Source organism: Camelus ferus, chromosome 1 (genome assembly GCF_009834535.1).
Source record: "Camelus ferus isolate YT-003-E chromosome 1, BCGSAC_Cfer_1.0, whole genome shotgun sequence".
In the NCBI taxonomy this organism is placed as follows: domain Eukaryota; kingdom Metazoa; phylum Chordata; class Mammalia; order Artiodactyla; family Camelidae; genus Camelus; species Camelus ferus.
This window is the reverse complement of record NC_045696.1, coordinates 1,760,110-1,778,411: the sequence shown is the minus strand read 5'-3', so window position 1 is coordinate 1,778,411 and position 18,302 is coordinate 1,760,110. Positions and strand designations below refer to the sequence as shown.

The window sequence follows — 18,302 nt, the reverse complement described above, 5'->3', positions numbered from 1 at the left end:
TTCAGATGTTCTTTGGAGGGTAAGCACTAACTGAGCACCTACTGTATCCTGGGCACTGGGCTCAGGGCTGGGGCTCCCTCCCTGTGAGGCTCAGGAGGTTTGGGGCAGAGGCGGCTCCCCAGGTCCCAGGTGTGCACCTGCCCCTCGCCTGCATCTGGAGCTAAGCCCTGAGGCCAGGACTGCGTTGTCCAGGGGTGGGGTTGGGGGCGCTCGGACCTCACCTCGGAGCCATGGCTGGTGGCAGGGCTGAAGGCTGGCATGCTCCCCAGAGGCCTCATGGTGACTGACGTAGTTGAGGGTGTGGAAGGGCCCCACGGGGACTGTCCTGTCCAAGTGAGCCCAACCGCTCAGGTTTTGCCCCATCAAATTGCCCTCTGCCCCCCACCCCATCGCTGCTCTGGGGTCAGAACAGACTCACCCTGGCAGGAGGCTGGTGTGCAGTATCTGGTGAGGCTGTGTCTGGGAGCCTCTTCTCTGAGCTGTTCCCCGGGGGTGGGGGGAATCCAAGGTGTACCCCAGCTCAGCAGGGAGCCATCCGGTTTCTCCTAACCTCCCCCACCCCACCCCTCAGCCGTGGCCCAGTGGCTGCTCTGCTGGGGCAGCAAGTAGATGGGTACGTGGGGGCAGTGGTACACCTGAGGGTCTTCAGACCCAAACCAGGATTCCTGGGCCGTGGGTGGCTCTGGTTCCTGCAGCCCCTGAGCCCTGTGCCTGCCAGCCCCGAGCCCAGGCCAGCCCCGCCCCCTGCAGGTCCTCCAGAGTCACCCAGCCTCCCTCTCCAGCACTGTGGTCTCTCCTGCCGACAGGCATCCTCTGAGCGGTGTCCCTGTAGCCCCAAGTGGGGTCCTGGGGACATCTGATGGTCCCCGCTGCCACAGCCAGTGAGGGGACAGAGTACCTCTGGGGTCAAGGGGGATGGACATGACATGGACCCAGAGGGACTTCACATGACAAGCAGGGTCCCTGGATGGCTGGGGAGGGGAATGTGGCTACAGGCCCGTGTCCAGGGGCAGGTGGCATCAGGGGTGCCAGGGATCCCGGCGTGCCAGAGCAGAGGCTGAAAACAGGTGCAGGGTACACACACACCACGAGGTGGCCCTCTCACTGGTGGCCGGGGCAGTGGCAGTCAGGGTGCTGGCTACCCTACGGTGCCCAGTGTGTGCTCCTCAGAGGCTGTGCCTTTGGCCTGACACCCACCCACCCCACCCTGACGTGGGCTGACGTGGGCAGTGGGCTCTGGACAATGTCACTCGGGCCCTGAGGCAGCCACTGCCAGACACTTGTCCGCCTGTGGCTCCAGGGGGCTGGCCAGCTGCCCACGCTGGGCAGGCAGCCTGGGGAGGCAGGTCCCCGGAGGGCCTTGCCCACCTGCCTCCCCTCCCTGTCTGCTCAGGGATCCCGGGAACCGGGAGAGACACTGCCCCGGAAGCTGAAGCAGGTCCTCCGGAGAGAGTTCTGGCCTTCCTTTGAGAACTTGCTGGCGCAGGGCACGGAGGTAGGGGCTTTTCTGCTTTGCTCCCACCTGCGCCTCCTGGGGCCCGCAGTGCACTGGTCGTGGGCCTGCAGGATGGGTCCTGGGGCACCTGCTCCAGGCCTGCGTCCCGCAGCTCCTGCAGGAAGGGCTGGGACTGAGCGTGGCCTCGGCTCTGGGCCCCCTCGCCTCCCCTCTCTGTTCTGGTGTTCTCCTCCCGAGATCGAGGAGGCCCTCGGGCCGGGCAGGCCCAGTGTCCGGCCCCTCCTTCCCGCACTCTCTCTTGCTCTGCGCACAGCTGGGCACAAAGACACAACTTGCTTTTTCAGTTAATTTGCGAAGGCCCTACTTTTAGGTCCATGTATACAAATGCACCTTGCTCTTTTTTATGACTGCGTAGTGCTCTGGGCCGTGGCCTGTTTAAGCAGCCCTCCGGCAGGCATGCGAGACAGTGCCGGCCCGTCACTGTGGCGTCTCAGGGGCAGTCTCAGGGGCGTCTCAGGAGCAGACAGTCAGCTGCTGGCATTCACGGTTTTGACCTACAAGCCCAGCAGCTTCACGAGGTGCGTCCCGTGCAGCACCTCAGGGACTACTGCCACCTCTCCTCGTTTTACTTTGTAAAAACAATGTAAACTTGTTCGCTGAGGTGAAATCCAAACGGGAAATGAGCCATTTAGAAGGGAGCAGCTCAGGGGCATTTAGTGCGCTGCCCGTGCGGTGCGATCACAGCCGCCGTCCAGTTCCCGAGCGCTCCCGTCCCCCGGAAGGGGACCCCGCCCCCAGCAGCAGCCGCCCCCGCCCCCAGCGCGCCCGGAGCTGCCTGTCTGTGGGCTCACCTGCTCTGGACGGTTATAGGCAGAATCACACGCTACTCAGCCTTTGGAGTCTGGCTTCTTTCACTTAGTGTAATGTTTTGACATCTGCCACCACTTTTTAACCCTTCCAAGGACAGTGGAGCCCGGTCTGGATGCCAGGCCAGAGACCAGGAGGGAGATGAGAGGCCACAGGTCCCCGAGATGTTTCAGTCAGGGATGAAGGCTGTGCTGGGGAGCGGGTGGACAGGGCAGGGGGGTGCTGGGTGCAGTGGACAGCTGTGCTCAGAGTGTCTCAGGTCTGGGCGGAGCACAGGGGACACGTGGGGCCCCTTTCTCTGGGAGGAAGCTGGGGGACCCAGGGGTCTATCGGGGGACCAGCTCATGCCTGCACCGCCTCCCAGGTGTACAAAGGGTACGTGGATGACCCGAGGAACACCGACAACGCCTGGATCGAGACAGTGGCTGTGAGCATCCACTTTCCAGACCAGAGCGATGTGGAGCTGAAAAGGCTGAACTCTGTATGTGGCCTGGGCCTCAGGCTCTGAGGGACGGGGGGACTTGGGGCATCAGTGCTCTGGAGGGGCCTCGGGGCCTGCAGGAAGGGGCCTGATGGGTTCCCGGGCCTGGGGCCAAAGGGACCTGCACTGGAGAGTAGGGACTGCAGGGGTCAGAACCCTCCTCGAGGGACCAAGGGGGCACCCGGGTGAGGCCAGAGGACACCAACATGTGGCTTGGGCGGAATCAAGGCTGGACAGGTACCCTGGGGGCCTCCAGGTTCGCACCCAGGGGAGGCGGGTTCATGCACCTTTATGGGGACATCGTCCCCTATACTTAGATCAATCCCATGTGCCCCTAACCCAGAACTGGGACCAGGAAGTCCCAGGGAACAAAATCCGGGCTTTGTTTGCAGGATGGAAACCCCAGAATAAGGCTGCACCTCCTCCCTCTCCTCTCAAGGAGTTTTGCAGGCATTTTCTGACTCACACCTGCAGTGGGTGATCTTACTGCGGTTTGGTAGAAGGATAACATGAGCTGGCCGCCAGCCGGGCCGGTAGCGGGGCTGGGAGCCGGGTCGTGGCATCCCTGCCGCCCTCTGAAGTCTGCAGTCCCTGGTGTCCGGTGGAGGCGGGGCCAGCTGGGGAGGGAGTCAGGATCCATCTTTGTCCCCGCAGCACCTGCACTCCTGCGACACAGGGATGTCCATCCGATGGCAGGTGGTGGACAGGCGCATCCCGCTGTACGCCAACCACAAGACCATTCTCCAGAAGGTGGCCGCCTTGTTCGGGGCTTACTACTAACCTGGGGACGCAGGCCGGGCAGCTCGGCCAGGCAGGCGGGGCTCTTCCAGCCATGGCCCCCTTGGAGACTGCAGGGGACAGAGGCCAACACCGGCCACTGAGGCACACGCAGCCCTGGACCTCAGGCAGGCGAGGGCGCTGCGGGGACGCCGTGCGGTGTGGTTTGGGGATCTGCCGCCCTCACGGCCAGCTCGGGTGACCAGCTTGTGAACTGGAAGGCATTGGGGTGCCCTGAGAGGAGAGCCAAGTGGGGCACCAGCTGGCTCCGGCCACCCGGCATTGCCACTGGGACCCTACCTGCCAACGCTGCCTCTCCTGATTCTGCTCGGCCCTCGGCCTGGACTCAGTTCCCTCCTGGCTGTGTCCCGTGGGCAGCGCGTCCACCACAAGAGGTACATCGCCCAAGGCCTGGATTTCCTGGAGAGCCAGGATCCCCTTGTGGCCCCCTCCTTGGACCCACGCCCCCGAGATGCCCTCCACTGTGACCTAATGCGGACCCTCACCTGGCCCAGGGCAGGGCACCACGGGAACCCAGTTCCCCGGGCTGTGAGCCCTTAGCGGGCCGGGAGGTCCGGCATGCTCGGGCCTTCTCTTGAGACGCAGAGGTCCCTGCCGGTGCGCCGTCCCGGGACCCAGGCGGGGACGCGCAGACGCACAGCGTGGCAGGGCCCTCCCATGGCCCAGACTCCTCTCTTCCCTCTTCCACCCCAAGAGCCCAGGGAGGGGTGGCGGTGGGTGTGGCCTGAGGGGAGGCCATCCAGTTCAGCATCAGTGACTCACAGACCATCAGCATCAACCACCAGGGCCTGTTGGGGCCAGGAATGGTGTGCAAACCCAACGTCGAATCCGCTTTCCCATGTCAGCCCGGCCAGCCTCCTCTGTGCTTCCCTCAGATACAGTGCACACGTGGGCAGTGGTCAGGCCATGTCTGCACCGCCGAAACCTTTTTGCCAGGCCGAGGTCCAGGCTGCAGTCCCCTCAGGTCCAAGCCCCTCAGGTCCAAGGCTCACGGTTTCTCCTCTGATCACCCCCCACCCCACAGACACACACGTGGACTCCCTCTTCCCATTTTCTGAGGCCCAGGTTCTGGCCTCCCCAGTCGGGCCTCAGTCCCCGGTGCACCCCACCCCCCACAGTGCTCAGAGACTGTGGAGCTTTGGGAATCACGTATCCAGTCAAACTAGCGTTCATGTAGTAGCACCAAATAAAGACATTTTAAAATTGTAAGGACCAAGAAATGTGCTACCCGTACATCCTTTCTGAAAGAATTTTTCGGAGGTGAATTACAGAAAAGCAAAATACACTGTGTCAGTCAGCTAGGGCTGCGTAACAAAATGCTGCACTCGGGGCAACTTCAACAACAGACGTTCCCTTCCTCAACATCGGGAGGCTGGACGTGGAGGGAAGGTGTGCACGGGGCGTTTCTCGGGGAGGGCTGGCTTTCTCCTTGTAGATGGCTGCCTCTCACTGTGTCCTCGAGTGGCCTTTCCTTGGGGTGCTCGGCAGGGAGGGGGGTTTTGCTTCTCCCTTTATAGGGCTACTAAACCTCTCACTCCATGCCCCGCCCTTACAACCTCATTTAACCTTACTTCCTTAGAGGTCCTCTCCAAATACAGTCACACTGGGGGTTGGGGCTTCAATATATGAATTTTGGGGAGGGACACAGACACTTAGTCTATAACACACACACACAACTGAGCTCTGTGAAAGCAGTGGAACCACCAACAGGATGTGTGGCAAAGTCCTACCATTGTGGAGGTGTATGTATTGTAATGTAAGAAGAAAAAAATTTAATGTATTTTTTAAATGGAAGTACTGGGGATTGACCGCAGGACCTCGTGCATGCTAAGTACACACTCTGCCACTGAGCTGTACCCTCCCAACTGTAAAAAGAAAGTTGAATGAGAGCTTCAAGTGAGCCCCCCAGCTGGTCTCCCTGGGTGTTGGCAGAGGAACTGGCGCAGCCAGTCCAAGTGCAGAGAAGGTTCCTCTGCTCATGAGGGAGAAACAGATGCCGACCATCCCCGGCGCCGGGAGGAGGATGCAGGCGGTGAGGCCTGTGAGTGCACCCCAGGCCCAGGGTGCCCGCTGAGGACAGAAACGGGAGCGGCGTCAGACCGCCAGAGGGACGGGTCGGAGCCACCACCGAATCGAGGGAAGAGAAGCTGTCACTAGAAGATGCTTCATAGGAGGTAGAACGGCAGGAAGTAGTCAACACGCGTATGCAGTTACGACACATACAAATTATGAGTCTCGTATTGGGGTAAAATAACAAATTTCTCCTGTTTTCTCTCTCTACTTTTTTAATTCCTGTTTTTCTTTTTTAAATTTTTCTTTTTTATTATGGGAGGAGGCATTTAGGTTTATTTATTTTTTAACGGAGGGCCTGGGGATTGAACCCAAGACCTCATGCATGCTAAGCACACACTCTGCCCCTGAGCTCCACCCCCATCCCTGTATCTTTCCTGCATCAGCTGGAAGAGACACGGACTAGCTGACAACATGGGGAAGCCCTAGGGCAGATGCTCTCCAAGGGGAGGGTGTGGAGCCGTTCCAGCGGACGTTGGAACCCAGGGCTCTAGTTTTAAGGGCAACGGGGGTATTTGATTGGGAAAAGGTACAAATCCGTTAAGAAGGGAGCACTTTGAGGACCTGCTGTTCATCTGACACCATAGCTTTTTAAGTATGTAGCGCAAATTGGACAGGAAGTCGCGGGGACGTAGGTAAATTCGCAGTAATATTTGAGATTTTTCTCTCAGAAATCAAGGAATCAAGAAGCAAAAGAGAACGAGGGCAGGATCTGAGGGATGTGATCAGCAGGGTAGAGGTGGCGCTGTGGCGCGCGCCGAAGTGCTAGGGGCGCCTTGTGCGCAGATATGCGTCATCTAGTGCACTTACGAGTTACGTGTAACTTACACGTAAGTGTGTGTATGCAAGTTACGCGCAGTATTTTAATTTAGGTGTACGACAGAGCACATATTTTCAGTTGTATAACCAGTCACGTGGAGTACGCACACATATGCGCACACTTCCTGCGTGTGTGTGGCTCTGTCCCCCGCTCCAGACAACAGCAGCAAGCAGGCCCAGAGGGGCGCGGGGTTCTCAGACACGGAAGGTTCACAGAAGTCCATGCACAGCCCACCAGGGGGACCCCAGCCGCCTTCCGGGGCAGCTCCATCACGGAAGAGCCCAGTTAGAACGCGGCCGTGCGCCGGAAGAGGACGGGAAATATGCCTCGTGGTTCCAGGGCCATGAGTGACTGGTCCCCAGAGGGAGCCGAGGTGGTGTCTGGGGCCGGGCCCTGCGGGGGCCCGCAGCCCCTGCCCTCCGTCCTTCCTGGGGGGCCTTTGCCCTCTCCGCAGCATCTCGTCTCCTGGGAAGGAAGAGCAGAGCCTCTATGGGGAAGCGGGCACCATCCTGGAGACTGGCATGCGCTAGGCCCAGGGCTGCCCCCACTGCACGGGGTTCGGGGCGGGCGAGGCCTGCAGGGCTGGCGCTGTCTAGGGAAAACCGAGGGAGCCAGCAGGCGCCTCCACGCCCTCCACCTCCCCTGGAGACGTGCGCCTTCCCGGGGAGCAAGATGGAACAAGACAGTGACAGGAGCCCAGGTCACAGCCTGGCAGGCCTGGCTGGAGAGACACTGGAGGCACAGTTACAACCTTCAACGCACATATTTGAAAATTGAAAGCGTGGAAGTAAATTCTCTGAGATTATGATTGAAGAAGCTCAAAAATTAGCTGCAGCATCAACCTGGGGTCTCAGGCAGGGACGAGGTCAGAGCTTACTTAATGAAAGAGGAAAAATTTAAGAATTGGCATGGTGAACAGATTCTGAACTCAGTTCTTGAAAAAAAGCAGAAAAATCCACAAAACTAGGACAGGAGGAAGAGTGAGAGTTCTAGGGTGGAGGTGTGTGTGCTGGGGACGGGGTACACAGGGGAGACTGACCTGGAAATCCCAGGACAGCTACTGGAAAGTCGAAGGCAGCCTCTGCTCCCCTGGGGAATGGACGGGCCCTTCCCTCCTGCAGCAGATCCTGCAGCCGGAAGCACCAGGCGGTTCGGTTCTGGGGGCCTCGGGAAGGATGCAGGGGCTGGGCACAGCCCCCCCCCTCCCCAGCTGCTCAGGCCCTGCACCCAGGGAGCCTGCGAAGGGAACCAGCACCAGGGGTTCTTCCTGGTTTTCCAGTCTGGCTTTCCAAGATCAGATGAGAGGTCTGGGAATTCCAGGAGACCCAGGGATGCAGGCAGCATTAGGGAGGTTCAGCCTGGCCCACACTGCCAAAGTCAATCCATCCAGCGAGGCTCTTTGGTGAGCTCGGGGTGCCCGGTCCTGCCTTTGTGGTTCCTGGGCAGCGAGCGGGCTGTCAGGTGCCCTGGGTCCCCTCTCTTGGGGCAGCTCCCACCCCCACCCACAAGCTGGCTGCAGTTGGCAGTGCCGGCAGCTTCTGTCTGGGCTGGATTTCTGTCCAGCTGGACACCGTGGAGGGCTAGGTGGGAGAGCAGGGCGGCCGGTACACACTGGGATGGCCTGCCACACCCCGAGGAAGAGTGGGTCCTGGGCTGTTTGTGTGGGGAGGGCAGCGTCCTGGCCACACATGATGTTTCATTCATCCCCACCCTGTGGCTGTGGCAGGCTCTGCGCCTCCACGCCCGTCCCCAGGGAGATGCAATCAGACCTAGCTACCATCGCAGCCTTCCTGATGGGGAAGCAATTAACCAGCCAGAGCGTCCTGCTTTACCCCTGGGGCCAGGAGGTCTGGCTTCTGAGTGGATAAATGGATGAGATAATCAGCCCAGAGCTCAGCGACAATTATAACGGAGGCTGTAGTGGGCAGACCACGTGGCCAGGATGGCATTAGACGGTTTCTGGCATTTCTGAGAGCTCAGGCTCAGAGTCCTGCGGTGGACAGTGAGCCGGCCTCTCACAGGGCCCTGCAGCCTGGGCCTGGCCGGCAGCCAGCGCCTCCTGTGGGGATTCTGACATCCTCACCGAGTGAGGCAGGCCCTGGACCTGGACGGACCCGGAGGATCACACAACATCACACGAGCACTCTGAACAGATCCGTCCATCCATCCATCTGTCCATCCGTGTGCCCATCACACACACACAGAAACCTGTGAACACAAGTGTTTTCTTTTCCCAAAGCGTCAGGCACCTGCACAAATCTGAAATGTGAGCAGCTTGGTGGGTTTTTAACTCATGTTGATGACCAGCACCCAGGTCATCAGGCCTGCCCCAGATGCCCGCTCACACCCCTTCCCCATCACCACCTCCACTGTCAGGGGTGTTGCCTGTCCTTGAACTTTCTGAGAACGGAAGCCACGGCGTGAGCTCCGAGTGTCCGGCCCCTCCCACCCTGCACAACGTCTGTGGCTCCACCTGCCTCCGCACTGCAGATTTTGGTGGCAACTACATTACTTTGTTGAATTCTTTTGTTGATTTTTCACTGTACCCAAGGTATTCATTGGTTTTATAGGAAAACAAACAAGCAAACAGAAAACAGTAAGATGAGAGCGGTCACAAAGTTATGCCCAGGACACGACGCTCTTGTCTGTAATTAAGAGCAGCCTGTGCTCCTTTACTGTGCACTTAACGTTCAAAATGAACAACAGAACAGCAGATGGAAGCAGTCCCTCTTCCCTGAATAACGGGCACAGCGCTTATTATAACACTTTATATCTGTCTCATTAGTGTATCAGGAAAAATCGGGGGAAGACTAAGGGGGGCCCTTTCCTGTAGCGCCTCCCTGAGGACGTGACATCGTGCTTTTATTAAAACTGAGGCAGAGTCGGTTTACAATGCTGTTAATTTCTGGCGTACAGTGAAGTGATTCACTCACGCGTGTGTACATTCCTTGTCATGTTCTTTTTCACTATAGACCATCAAAAGGCATTGACTATGGGGGTGGGGAGGGTGGAGCTCAGTGGCAGAGGGCGTGCCCAGCACGCACAGGGTCCTGGATTCAGTCCCCAGCACCTCCATTAAATAACTAACTCACCAACCTAATTACCGCCCCTCCTCCCCCGGCAACAGAAAGGGATTGACTATAGTTCCCTGGGCCGTATGGTGGGGCCTTGTTGTTTCACTTGTTGAGCTTATTTAAATATTAAAAATAGCCCATCATTTTGTGGCTACCCTCTTCCGTCTGCCATACGATAATGTAGCCACAGCTTCACGGCTCATCCTACTTTAATCTCTTCAAGAGACAGTTGGCGGAATGCTCTGCAGGGTTCCTACACACGTGGAGGGACCCCGTGTGACCACAGCACCCCGCCCTCCCCGGGCGGTGGTGTGCCGGGACCTGAGGGAGGCTGTGGTGAGAAGCGACAGCCGACACCGCCCCTAAAGCGGCCACTGAAATAGCAGCAAAGAATCCTAGCGGGGAGGCAAGTAGGGAGAGAAAATGGGCTCAGAAATACTCAATCCAAGAGAAGGCGGGAGAAGAGGAAAAGGGGACAGAGCGGAGGACAAATGGGGATGAAACAGAGGAGGACAGACGGCAGCCTGGCCGGCCCACCCTCCTGGTGAATGTGCATCACCAGAGCAGGACGTCACAGCACTTCCAGCCTTGTCCTGTGTCCCCAGTTTTCCCACTGGCGTCCGTGTCTGTTCCAGGACCCAACAGTCGCATTCAGTTGCTGTTTGTCCTTGGTCTTCTCCAGTCTGTACCAGTGGCTCAGTCTTTTCCTGTCTTTGAGGATCGTCTCATTTCTGAAGTGTACTGACCAGTCACTTTGTGAAATGCTTCAGTTTGGGTGTGTGTGATGTGTTCTCATGATTGAAAATAGGCTGTGCATTTTTGGCGAGAATACCACAGAAGTGACGATGTCTTTGTCAGTGCACAGCACAGGGGGCTACGTGATGTCAGTCCGGCTTATTACTGATGATATTAGCCTGGGTTACATACTGTATGGTCGGTTTCCGCTGGGTTTCTCCACTGTAAAGCTATCATTTTCCCCTTTGCCGTTAATACATTGAGGAAGGAAACTAAATATAAATACTTAGGTTAAAAGTAAAAGAATGGAGGAAGATACCCCATGTTAACCCATGGAAAGGGAGCTGGAGTGGCTATGTTAGTGTCAGAAAAGTAGAGTTCAAGGCAAAGCATCCAAGGGTAAGGAGGCTCATTTTATACTGATAAAGTGTTCAATTAACCAACAGGACATACTAATCTAAGGCTTCAAAATGCACAAAGCAAAAACTGATAGAACTGCAAGGAGAGACAGACAGATCTCAGAAAAGCCAACACCCCTGTCTCAATAACTAAGTAGCAAGTAGATGGGAAATCAGTAATGCTGTGGGACACCTGAACCACACCATCAGCAGACTTGACTTCATCAACATTTCTAGAACCTTCCACCGAGCAACAGTAGAGCACACATGTAAGCACACATGTAACAGTTATTAACACATATTCTGGACCACAAAATGAGTCTCGATAAATTTAAAAGGACCTGAAACATACAGCGTATGTTCTCTACCAACAGTGGACTTAAGTTAATAATCAAAACCAGAACGATCTTTTTAGCAATAAAGTATTTAAAATTAAAGTATACACATTTTTTCTTAGACATGCTGTTGCTCACTTCATGGACTGCAGTGCAGTGGAAACAACTTCTGTACGTACTGGGAAGCTGAGACTCACTTTATGGGGGCGCTTATCCCACCGCAGTGGTCTGGGACGGAGCCTGCAGTGTCTCTGAGGTCTGCCTGTGCTAGAGAAGAAGAAAGGCAAGCTCATCTTCCACCTTACAATCTACTAGAAAAAGAAGAGAAAATGAAACTCGGTGTAAGCAACAGATCAGCGTAGAAGTCAATGGGGGAAAAAAGAAAAAAAAAACAGAGAAACCTATGAAACTAAGAACTAGATCTTTGAGATTATCAGTAAAATTGATAAATTTCTGTCCTGACTGATCAATAAAAGAAAGAAGACACAAATTGCCAGCATCAGGAATGAAAGAGGTGGCATCACTTCATACTCTATATTGAAAGGATGAAGAACTTTATGCTGATTCAACAGCTTAGATGAAATGGGTAACTACTTGAAAGACATAAACTACAACATTCAGTCGAGGAAAAAGATAACCTCAGTAACTCTGCATCTATTAAAAATTCAACATCATATACAAATGATAATACATCATGAGCAAGTGAGATTTATGGCAAGGACACAGGTTGATTTAACACTTGAAAGTCAATCAATATAATCTACCATATTAGTAGACCAATACAAATATTCTTAATAGATGTAGAAAAAAAGTTTGACAAAATCAAATATCCATTCCTGATAAAAACTCTCAGTAAACTAGTAATTGAAGGAAATGTCCATATACTGATAAGGGCAGCTACGAAGTACAAGACAATACTATTCTTAATGGTGAAAGACCAAGGCTCCCCCCTAAGATCAGGAGGAGCAGGGATATCTGTGCTCAGGCCTCCTGTTCAGTGTTGAACTAGAGGCTCTGGCCAGTGCGATTAGTCACGAAAACAGCGTGAAAGACGTCTAGACTGGAAAGAAGGAAGTAATAAGCTTTTTATTTACAGATAACTTGATTGTACGCATAGAAAACCCTAAGGCATCTATTAAAAAGTTACTAGAACTAATAAGTGAATTTAGCAAAGTTGAGATAAGTAGACAAAAATCAATTTTATTTCTACGTATTAGCATTTAACAAAGAGAAACTGGAATTTAAATCCTGTTTACATAACATAAAAATGCCAGAGATAAATCTGACAAAAGATATGCGAGATCTGTAAACCAAAAACTGTAAAACACAGATGAAATAAAGAAGGGCTTTAAATAAATGAGAAGCTATACCATGTCCACTGACTGGGATGCTCAGTATTATCAAAGTGTTAATTCTCTCAGACTGATCCATAGATTCAGTGCAATTCCAAACACTATCCTACTCAGCTTTCTGGTAGACGTTGTCAAGCTGATCCTAAAATTCATGAGGAAATGCAAAGGATCTTGGATGACCAAAAGAACTTCATGAAAGAACAAAGTTGGAACATTTATATTACTTGGCTTCAAGGATCCTTATAAACCTACAGTAATGAAGACAGCTTGAAATATTTGCATAAAAATAGACAAATAGACCAACTGAACACAGAGAGTACAGAAACAGAGTCCTGTATGTCCAGACCACTGATATTCAACAAACGGGCAGAAGTAATTCAGCAGAGAAAGGATTATTTTTTCAACACAGTCCTGGAAAACTGGACATCCATTTGCACAAAAAGCCCCCACTTTGAATCATATCTCACATTGTATACCAAAACTAACTCAAAATGGGGAATAGACTCAAACGCAAAACCTAAAATATAACACCCTTGTGACTTTGAGTTTAGGCAAAGATGTCTTAGCTATGACACCAAAAGCATGATTCATAAAAAATAAAACATTGATATATTGGTCTTCATCAAAATTTAAAATTTCTCTTTGAAAAACTTCTAAGAGAATGAAAAGACAACCTACAGACTCAGAGAAAATATACTTAAATCGCATATCTGATAAAAGATTTGTATCCAGAATGTACAAATAATTCTCAAAATTCAACAGTAAGAAAGCAACTCAATTAAAAGTGGTTAGATTTGAGCAGAACACTTCCTTAGAGATGGCAAATAAACAGTTGAATAGATACTAAAGTCATGAGTAAAATACAGATTAAAACCACAATGAGATAAACTCCCACACACGTATGAGAATATCTAAAATTGAAAAGCCTGATCATACCAAGTGCTGGTGAAGATGTGGAGCACACACAGCACGGGAGTGCAAAACTGTACAATCACTTTGGCAGCTTCTTAAAAGCTAAGCATAAGCTACCATATGATCCAGCCATTTCATTCCTAGATATTTACCTAAGAGATACAAGCGTATTTGTCCCAATAAAGACTGTGCACAATGTTCATATCAGCTCTATTTGTAAGAGCCAGCAACTGGAGGCAACCCAAATTTCCATGAGCAGGAGAGTGGATATGCAAACTGTGGAACATTCATGCAATGGATCAACACTCAGCGATAAAAGGAATAACCACTGACAAACCCATCAGCAGGAGTGAACTCAAATTAACTAAATTAACTATGCTGAGTAAAAGAAGCCAGACAAACAGACAGACCTACGAGTCCACGCACAAAATGGAAGGAAACGCAACCAGTGACAGAGCAGATCAGTGCTTGCCTGGTGATGAGGGTCAGAGAAGATGGACCACAAAGGGGAAACAGACATTTACTGCTTTGACTGAGGTGATGGTTTCACAGATGTATACAAATGTCACAACGTATCAAATTTGGATATGTGGTTTACAGTGTATAAATTACACCACAATAAAGCTGATTTCAAAGAACCCTAAGGATGGCTCAGGTCTACCTTAAATGCCCCGACCCCCACATTCCCAGCGTTCCTATGTGGTGCACATGCAGGGACCCTAAGACACAGGTGGGAGGTGGAACACGAAGGGACCCAGGTGGGCGGAGACCTAATCCCATTAAACAGCTTTGGCGGCCGCTGGCACCCGGCCTTCGAGGGACACACAGGAGGGGCTTCGCTGACCCGAGGGTCTCTAGGCCCCTCGGGCATCCCTGCGCCTGGGCCAGGAGATTCTCCCCAGTGCGGGGCGGGGCTGGACTCTGTCACGGGCGGGGCTCTGGGCCAGCGGTCCGGCCCACAGCCCATGGACACACCCTCACCGAAAACCCCACCCCAGGCCCCGCCCCGTGTAGCCTCTGCAGCCCCGCCCAAGGCACGCCCCTTGCCCTCAGGTCCCCTGTTGTCCTGGCCCCGCTCCACCCAAGACTCCGCCCAGGCCCCGCCCCTCCCCATCATTCGCCCGCGGGCCCCGCCCCTAATTCTCAAGCCTTGCGTCGTCCAGACCCCGCCCCGCTCCGGACTCCAACTCGCGGCACTGGCTACCCCCCAGGCCCCGCCCTGTGTAGCCTCAGCTGCCTCACCCAAGGCCCCGCCCCTCGTCTCCTGGTCCCGCCCCTCTCTGGACTCCACCCCGCCTCCCAGACTCCGCCCAGGCCCCGCCCCGCCCCGCCTCTAGCCCGCAGGCCCCGCCCCGCCCGCGCAGGCCGAGCCGCGTGTGTCCCGAGCGGCCGCAGACGTGGGCGCAGGCCTCGGGTGGCCGCCGCGCCCGAGTGTGACGCCAGGTCGGGTTCAGAGCGGCCGAGAGCCTCGCGCACGGCAGCCTCCGGACGCGGCCGCGCAGGTAAAGCCCCCGCCCCGCCCCGCCCCGGGAGCGTGGACACTCCAACCCCGTTCATCCACCGCCCAGGAATCCCGAGGGTCCTTGGGGTCCGGGGCTCGGGGATCCCCAGGTCCCGGGGCCGGGGTCCCCGACACCGCGCCCCGCCCGCCCAGGCCCGGCGCGGCCCCGTCACTCCACGCCCAGCGCGGGCCGCGCGCCCAGGGCTTGGCTTTTTCTCTTTATTCGGTTCCCTTCTTTTTCAAACATTACTGAAATAAAAGGCGCCGACTCCAGTGCCGGTGCCCGTGGGTGATTGTTCCCCTGAGGACCGACCGAGGAGCGCTTTTGTTATTATAATTTATAAAGGGATTGTCGGAATAGCAAAGGGCTGAGCTTCTGACAGCAGCCTAGCCCCGCGGCGATGAGGGCGCCCTGGGTTCCCAGCTTCCCAGCCGTAGCTGGCGGTCTCCCCTGCATTCCAGTTTCCTAGGAAAACCCTGCAGCCCAGTCTTCCTGGTTTCCAGCCCCAAGGAACTAGGAGGTGGTTGACCCCCATCACCCGTGCTGTCCAGGCCCAGGGCCCCCAAGGTGTGCAATGGGTGTGTCCAGGGAAGGGTGGCAGGATTCTCAGACCACTTTGCTGTGCACTGGCCCTCAGCCAGCGGTCAGCACGACCTTGCTCTTCTGGGTGGCAGTGGGAGTCTCCCAGAGTAAGTTACACAGGCCCCCTCAGGTCAGACACTTTTGTTTGCCTGTGACATCTCCCTGGAGGCCAAAGTGTGCCCCCTGGTCTCCAGCTGGACCACAGCCAGCGAATGCTGATTACTCTTTTTCTTTTAGAACTGAAAGAGAGCGCCGTTCTTCCTGGCACGTGAGGAAGGAGAGTTTATGTCTGTATGGGATGGTCACTTGCGCAGCGGAGGCCAGGGAGTGGGGGAGAGTGGACCCCCAGCAGTGAGTGAGAGCAGCGGGCCACCCGTCCCCAGGCGCTCGAGGTCAGGATGGGCCCCACAGGCAAACAGAGTCCCTCGTCCCTGCCAGTCCCCACGGGAGGGTCTTGCCTCCTCCTCCTCTTCTGCCTGCGGTTGGGGACCTCTTGCCCACAGAGCTGCCAGTGCCCTGACCACGCGGGGGCTGTGGCCGTCCACTGCAGTGCGAGGGGCCTGCAGGAGATCCCCAAGGACATCCCCGCCGACACTGTGCTCCTGAAGCTCGACGCCAACAGGATCGCCCGCGTCCCCAACGGAGCCTTCCAGCACCTGAACCAGCTGAGAGAGCTGGACTTGTCCCAGAACGCCATCGAGAGCATTGGCCCCGCCGCTTTCTCGGGCCTGGCCGGGGGCCTGCGGCTGCTGGACCTGTCTCACAATCGCATCCGGAGGATTCCGAAGGACGCTCTGGGCAAGCTCAGTGCCAAGATCCGCCTGTCGCACAACCCGCTGCACTGCGAGTGTGCCCTGCAGGAGGCCCTGTGGGAGCTGAAGCTGGACCCCGACTCCGTGGACGAGATCGCCTGCCACACCTCGGTGCAGGAGGAGTACGTGGGGAAGCCGCTGATCCAGGCCCTTGACTCCGGCGTCAGCTTCTGCAGCATCCACCACAAGACCACCGACGTGGCCATGCTGGTCACCATGTTCGGCTGGTTTGCCATGGTGATCACCTACGTCGTGTACTACGTGCGCCAGAACCAGGAGGACGCCAGGAGGCACCTGGAGTACCTGAAGTCCCTGCCCAGCACCCCTGTGTCCAAGGACCCCATCAGCCCTGCGCCTTAATGCCCACTGGCTCGAGCAGCCCGAAGCCCACGTGTCTCCCATCGCTTTTGTAGCAGATGGTGACTGACTCACGCCTTTGATGTTCCCTTGGTGAGGTGGTGACACGGTTGCTTCTGTCCAGTACTTCCTGATTACACAGCACTTTCCCTTAGGGCAGCGAGTGGCTGTAGCATCCTTCAGGCCAGGTAATTTTACCGTCAGCCCCAGGGGCGGAGAGGTGGAGTATCGCAGCCGGAGACGACCCGCTGCGATGTAAAGCCGGGCAGTCTGTCACCATGTTCAGTGTCCCTTCCACTCTGGTAGCCTGTCCCCGGGGCACCCAAGCATTCAGACAAGAGTGAGTGTGTACCCTTGATTGAGGCTCCCCGAGGACAGTGGGTGCCTTCTGTCACTTGAAAGCACAGGTGATCCTGTATGTGGAACTGACTTGCCTCTGCATCCCCAGTGTTTCCTGAACATGTTTGACCGCAGCACTCTGTCCAGAGCGAAGCGGTAGAGACCAAGGGTTTTTGGAGAGGTGAGTGGAGTGTCTAACCTTTGAACGACTCTTTTGTTTATTCTCAGAATGTTTGTTAAGAGTAACACTTGTACCAAAATTTCAGTCCAGGAAGAAGGAAAAAAACAACCCAAACCAAAAAGCAAACAATCAAACAACCCCCCCACCACCACCAAAAAAAAAACCATGGAGAGGAACCTGAGAAGGGTCCACGGTGGCTCGTCAAGGGGGCAGAGTCAAGACGAGCAGGGTCCTGCCCGGTCCCTGTCCTCCGCCCGCGCCCGCTCGGGGCAGGGGGGCCGTCATCTGGGGTCGCTACGTGCCTTGCTCTTCTGCTCGCTGAAGCCGCTCCTTCCCAGAGGACGGGAGGGCTGACTGATGTTTCAAGGCCAATCAGTAGGATGACTCCTTTTCGCCAGCAGCGGGAACTCTCTTTCTCTCTCCTTTTCAGCTTTGCTGCCAGGAATCTCAGAGCAACTTTAATGCTCAATTTTCTTACCTACTTCAAGTTCAGGGTAGACCTTACCTCCACCTAAGTAACCCTGACTTGTCTTTCCAATTTTATTTTTTACTGGTTTTTTTTTGTATGAGTGTTTATATTTTACACTAATTCAAATATTTTGGGGGGAAGCAAGAAGGGGTACATCACTTAGGGATCTGAGGAATAAAGGACAGAAGCCTTTCTCAGCAGACTCTTAGAAAGGATGAAGACTGAGGGAGGTTTGCATTGGAAGGTGTCATGTGACTTGCAGCAGGAAACAGATTTACAGCACACACAGCCGAGACCCGAAAGGCACATCTGAACAAGGTCATGATTTTTCAGTTGTGATGCATTAAAAAGAAACAACCAAGAGATGCCAATACTCTCCCACACCCAGACGCCTCTCTCCTGCACTCACGGGGGTCTGTGCACAGCCACACGGTGTGAATGGGGGCTCTGTGCTGTGAGTGTGGGTGGGCGCTTCTCTGCCCACCGTCCCGACCAGGGGTGCCGGCGTGGGAGGCAGGGCTCAGGTGATGCTCCGGATGATGCCAGTCCTCACGGAAACGGGCGGCCCGCCCATCTTTCCAGTGAGAGCTAAGACCAAGCAAGTGGACCTGGGCGTCAGTCCACTTGTGGGACAGATGCCACGTGGAGCAGGTAAGTGTGGCTGCTGGCTGACCAGGGGAGGCAGGCTCCTTGGGGGAATTAGGTCTCCCCTCCCCACCCATCCCGGGGTACACACAGGAGGGAAAGGGGCCCTGCCACACC

At 55.1% G+C, this 18,302-nt stretch overlaps 2 protein-coding genes across 7 annotated transcripts in view; both read left to right on the top strand.

The window, feature by feature from the left end:
- TRPM2 (transient receptor potential cation channel subfamily M member 2) overlaps positions 1–4,818 on the top strand; it is a 50,256-nt gene extending 45,438 nt beyond the window's left edge. For 5 of the 6 annotated variants that reach the window (XM_032493564.1, XM_032493326.1, XM_032493493.1 and 2 more), the window contains exons 31-33: positions 1,394–1,495; positions 2,688–2,804; positions 3,459–4,818. In XM_032493564.1, coding sequence (XP_032349455.1) covers positions 1,394–1,495; positions 2,688–2,804; positions 3,459–3,584 — 345 coding nt within the window. In that variant the 3' untranslated portion in view covers positions 3,585–4,818. The remainder of the gene's footprint in view (positions 1–1,393; positions 1,496–2,687; positions 2,805–3,458) is intronic. The other variant, XM_032493371.1, reaches the window with a different exon arrangement.
- Positions 4,819–14,661: 9,843 nt separating this feature from the next.
- LRRC3 (leucine rich repeat containing 3) lies at positions 14,662–17,927 on the top strand. The gene is made up of 2 exons (XM_032493243.1): positions 14,662–14,800; positions 15,620–17,927. The coding sequence occupies exon 2, from the start codon at positions 15,781–15,783 to the stop codon at positions 16,552–16,554; it is 774 nt and encodes a 257-aa protein (XP_032349134.1). The 5' UTR covers positions 14,662–14,800; positions 15,620–15,780; the 3' UTR covers positions 16,555–17,927.
- Positions 17,928–18,302: the final 375 nt, after the last annotated feature.

Coding starts and splice junctions, on each gene's coding strand:
- LRRC3 (XM_032493243.1), top strand. CDS start 15,781: ATGGGCCCCACAGGCAAACAGAGTCCCTCGTCCCTGCCAGTCCCCACG.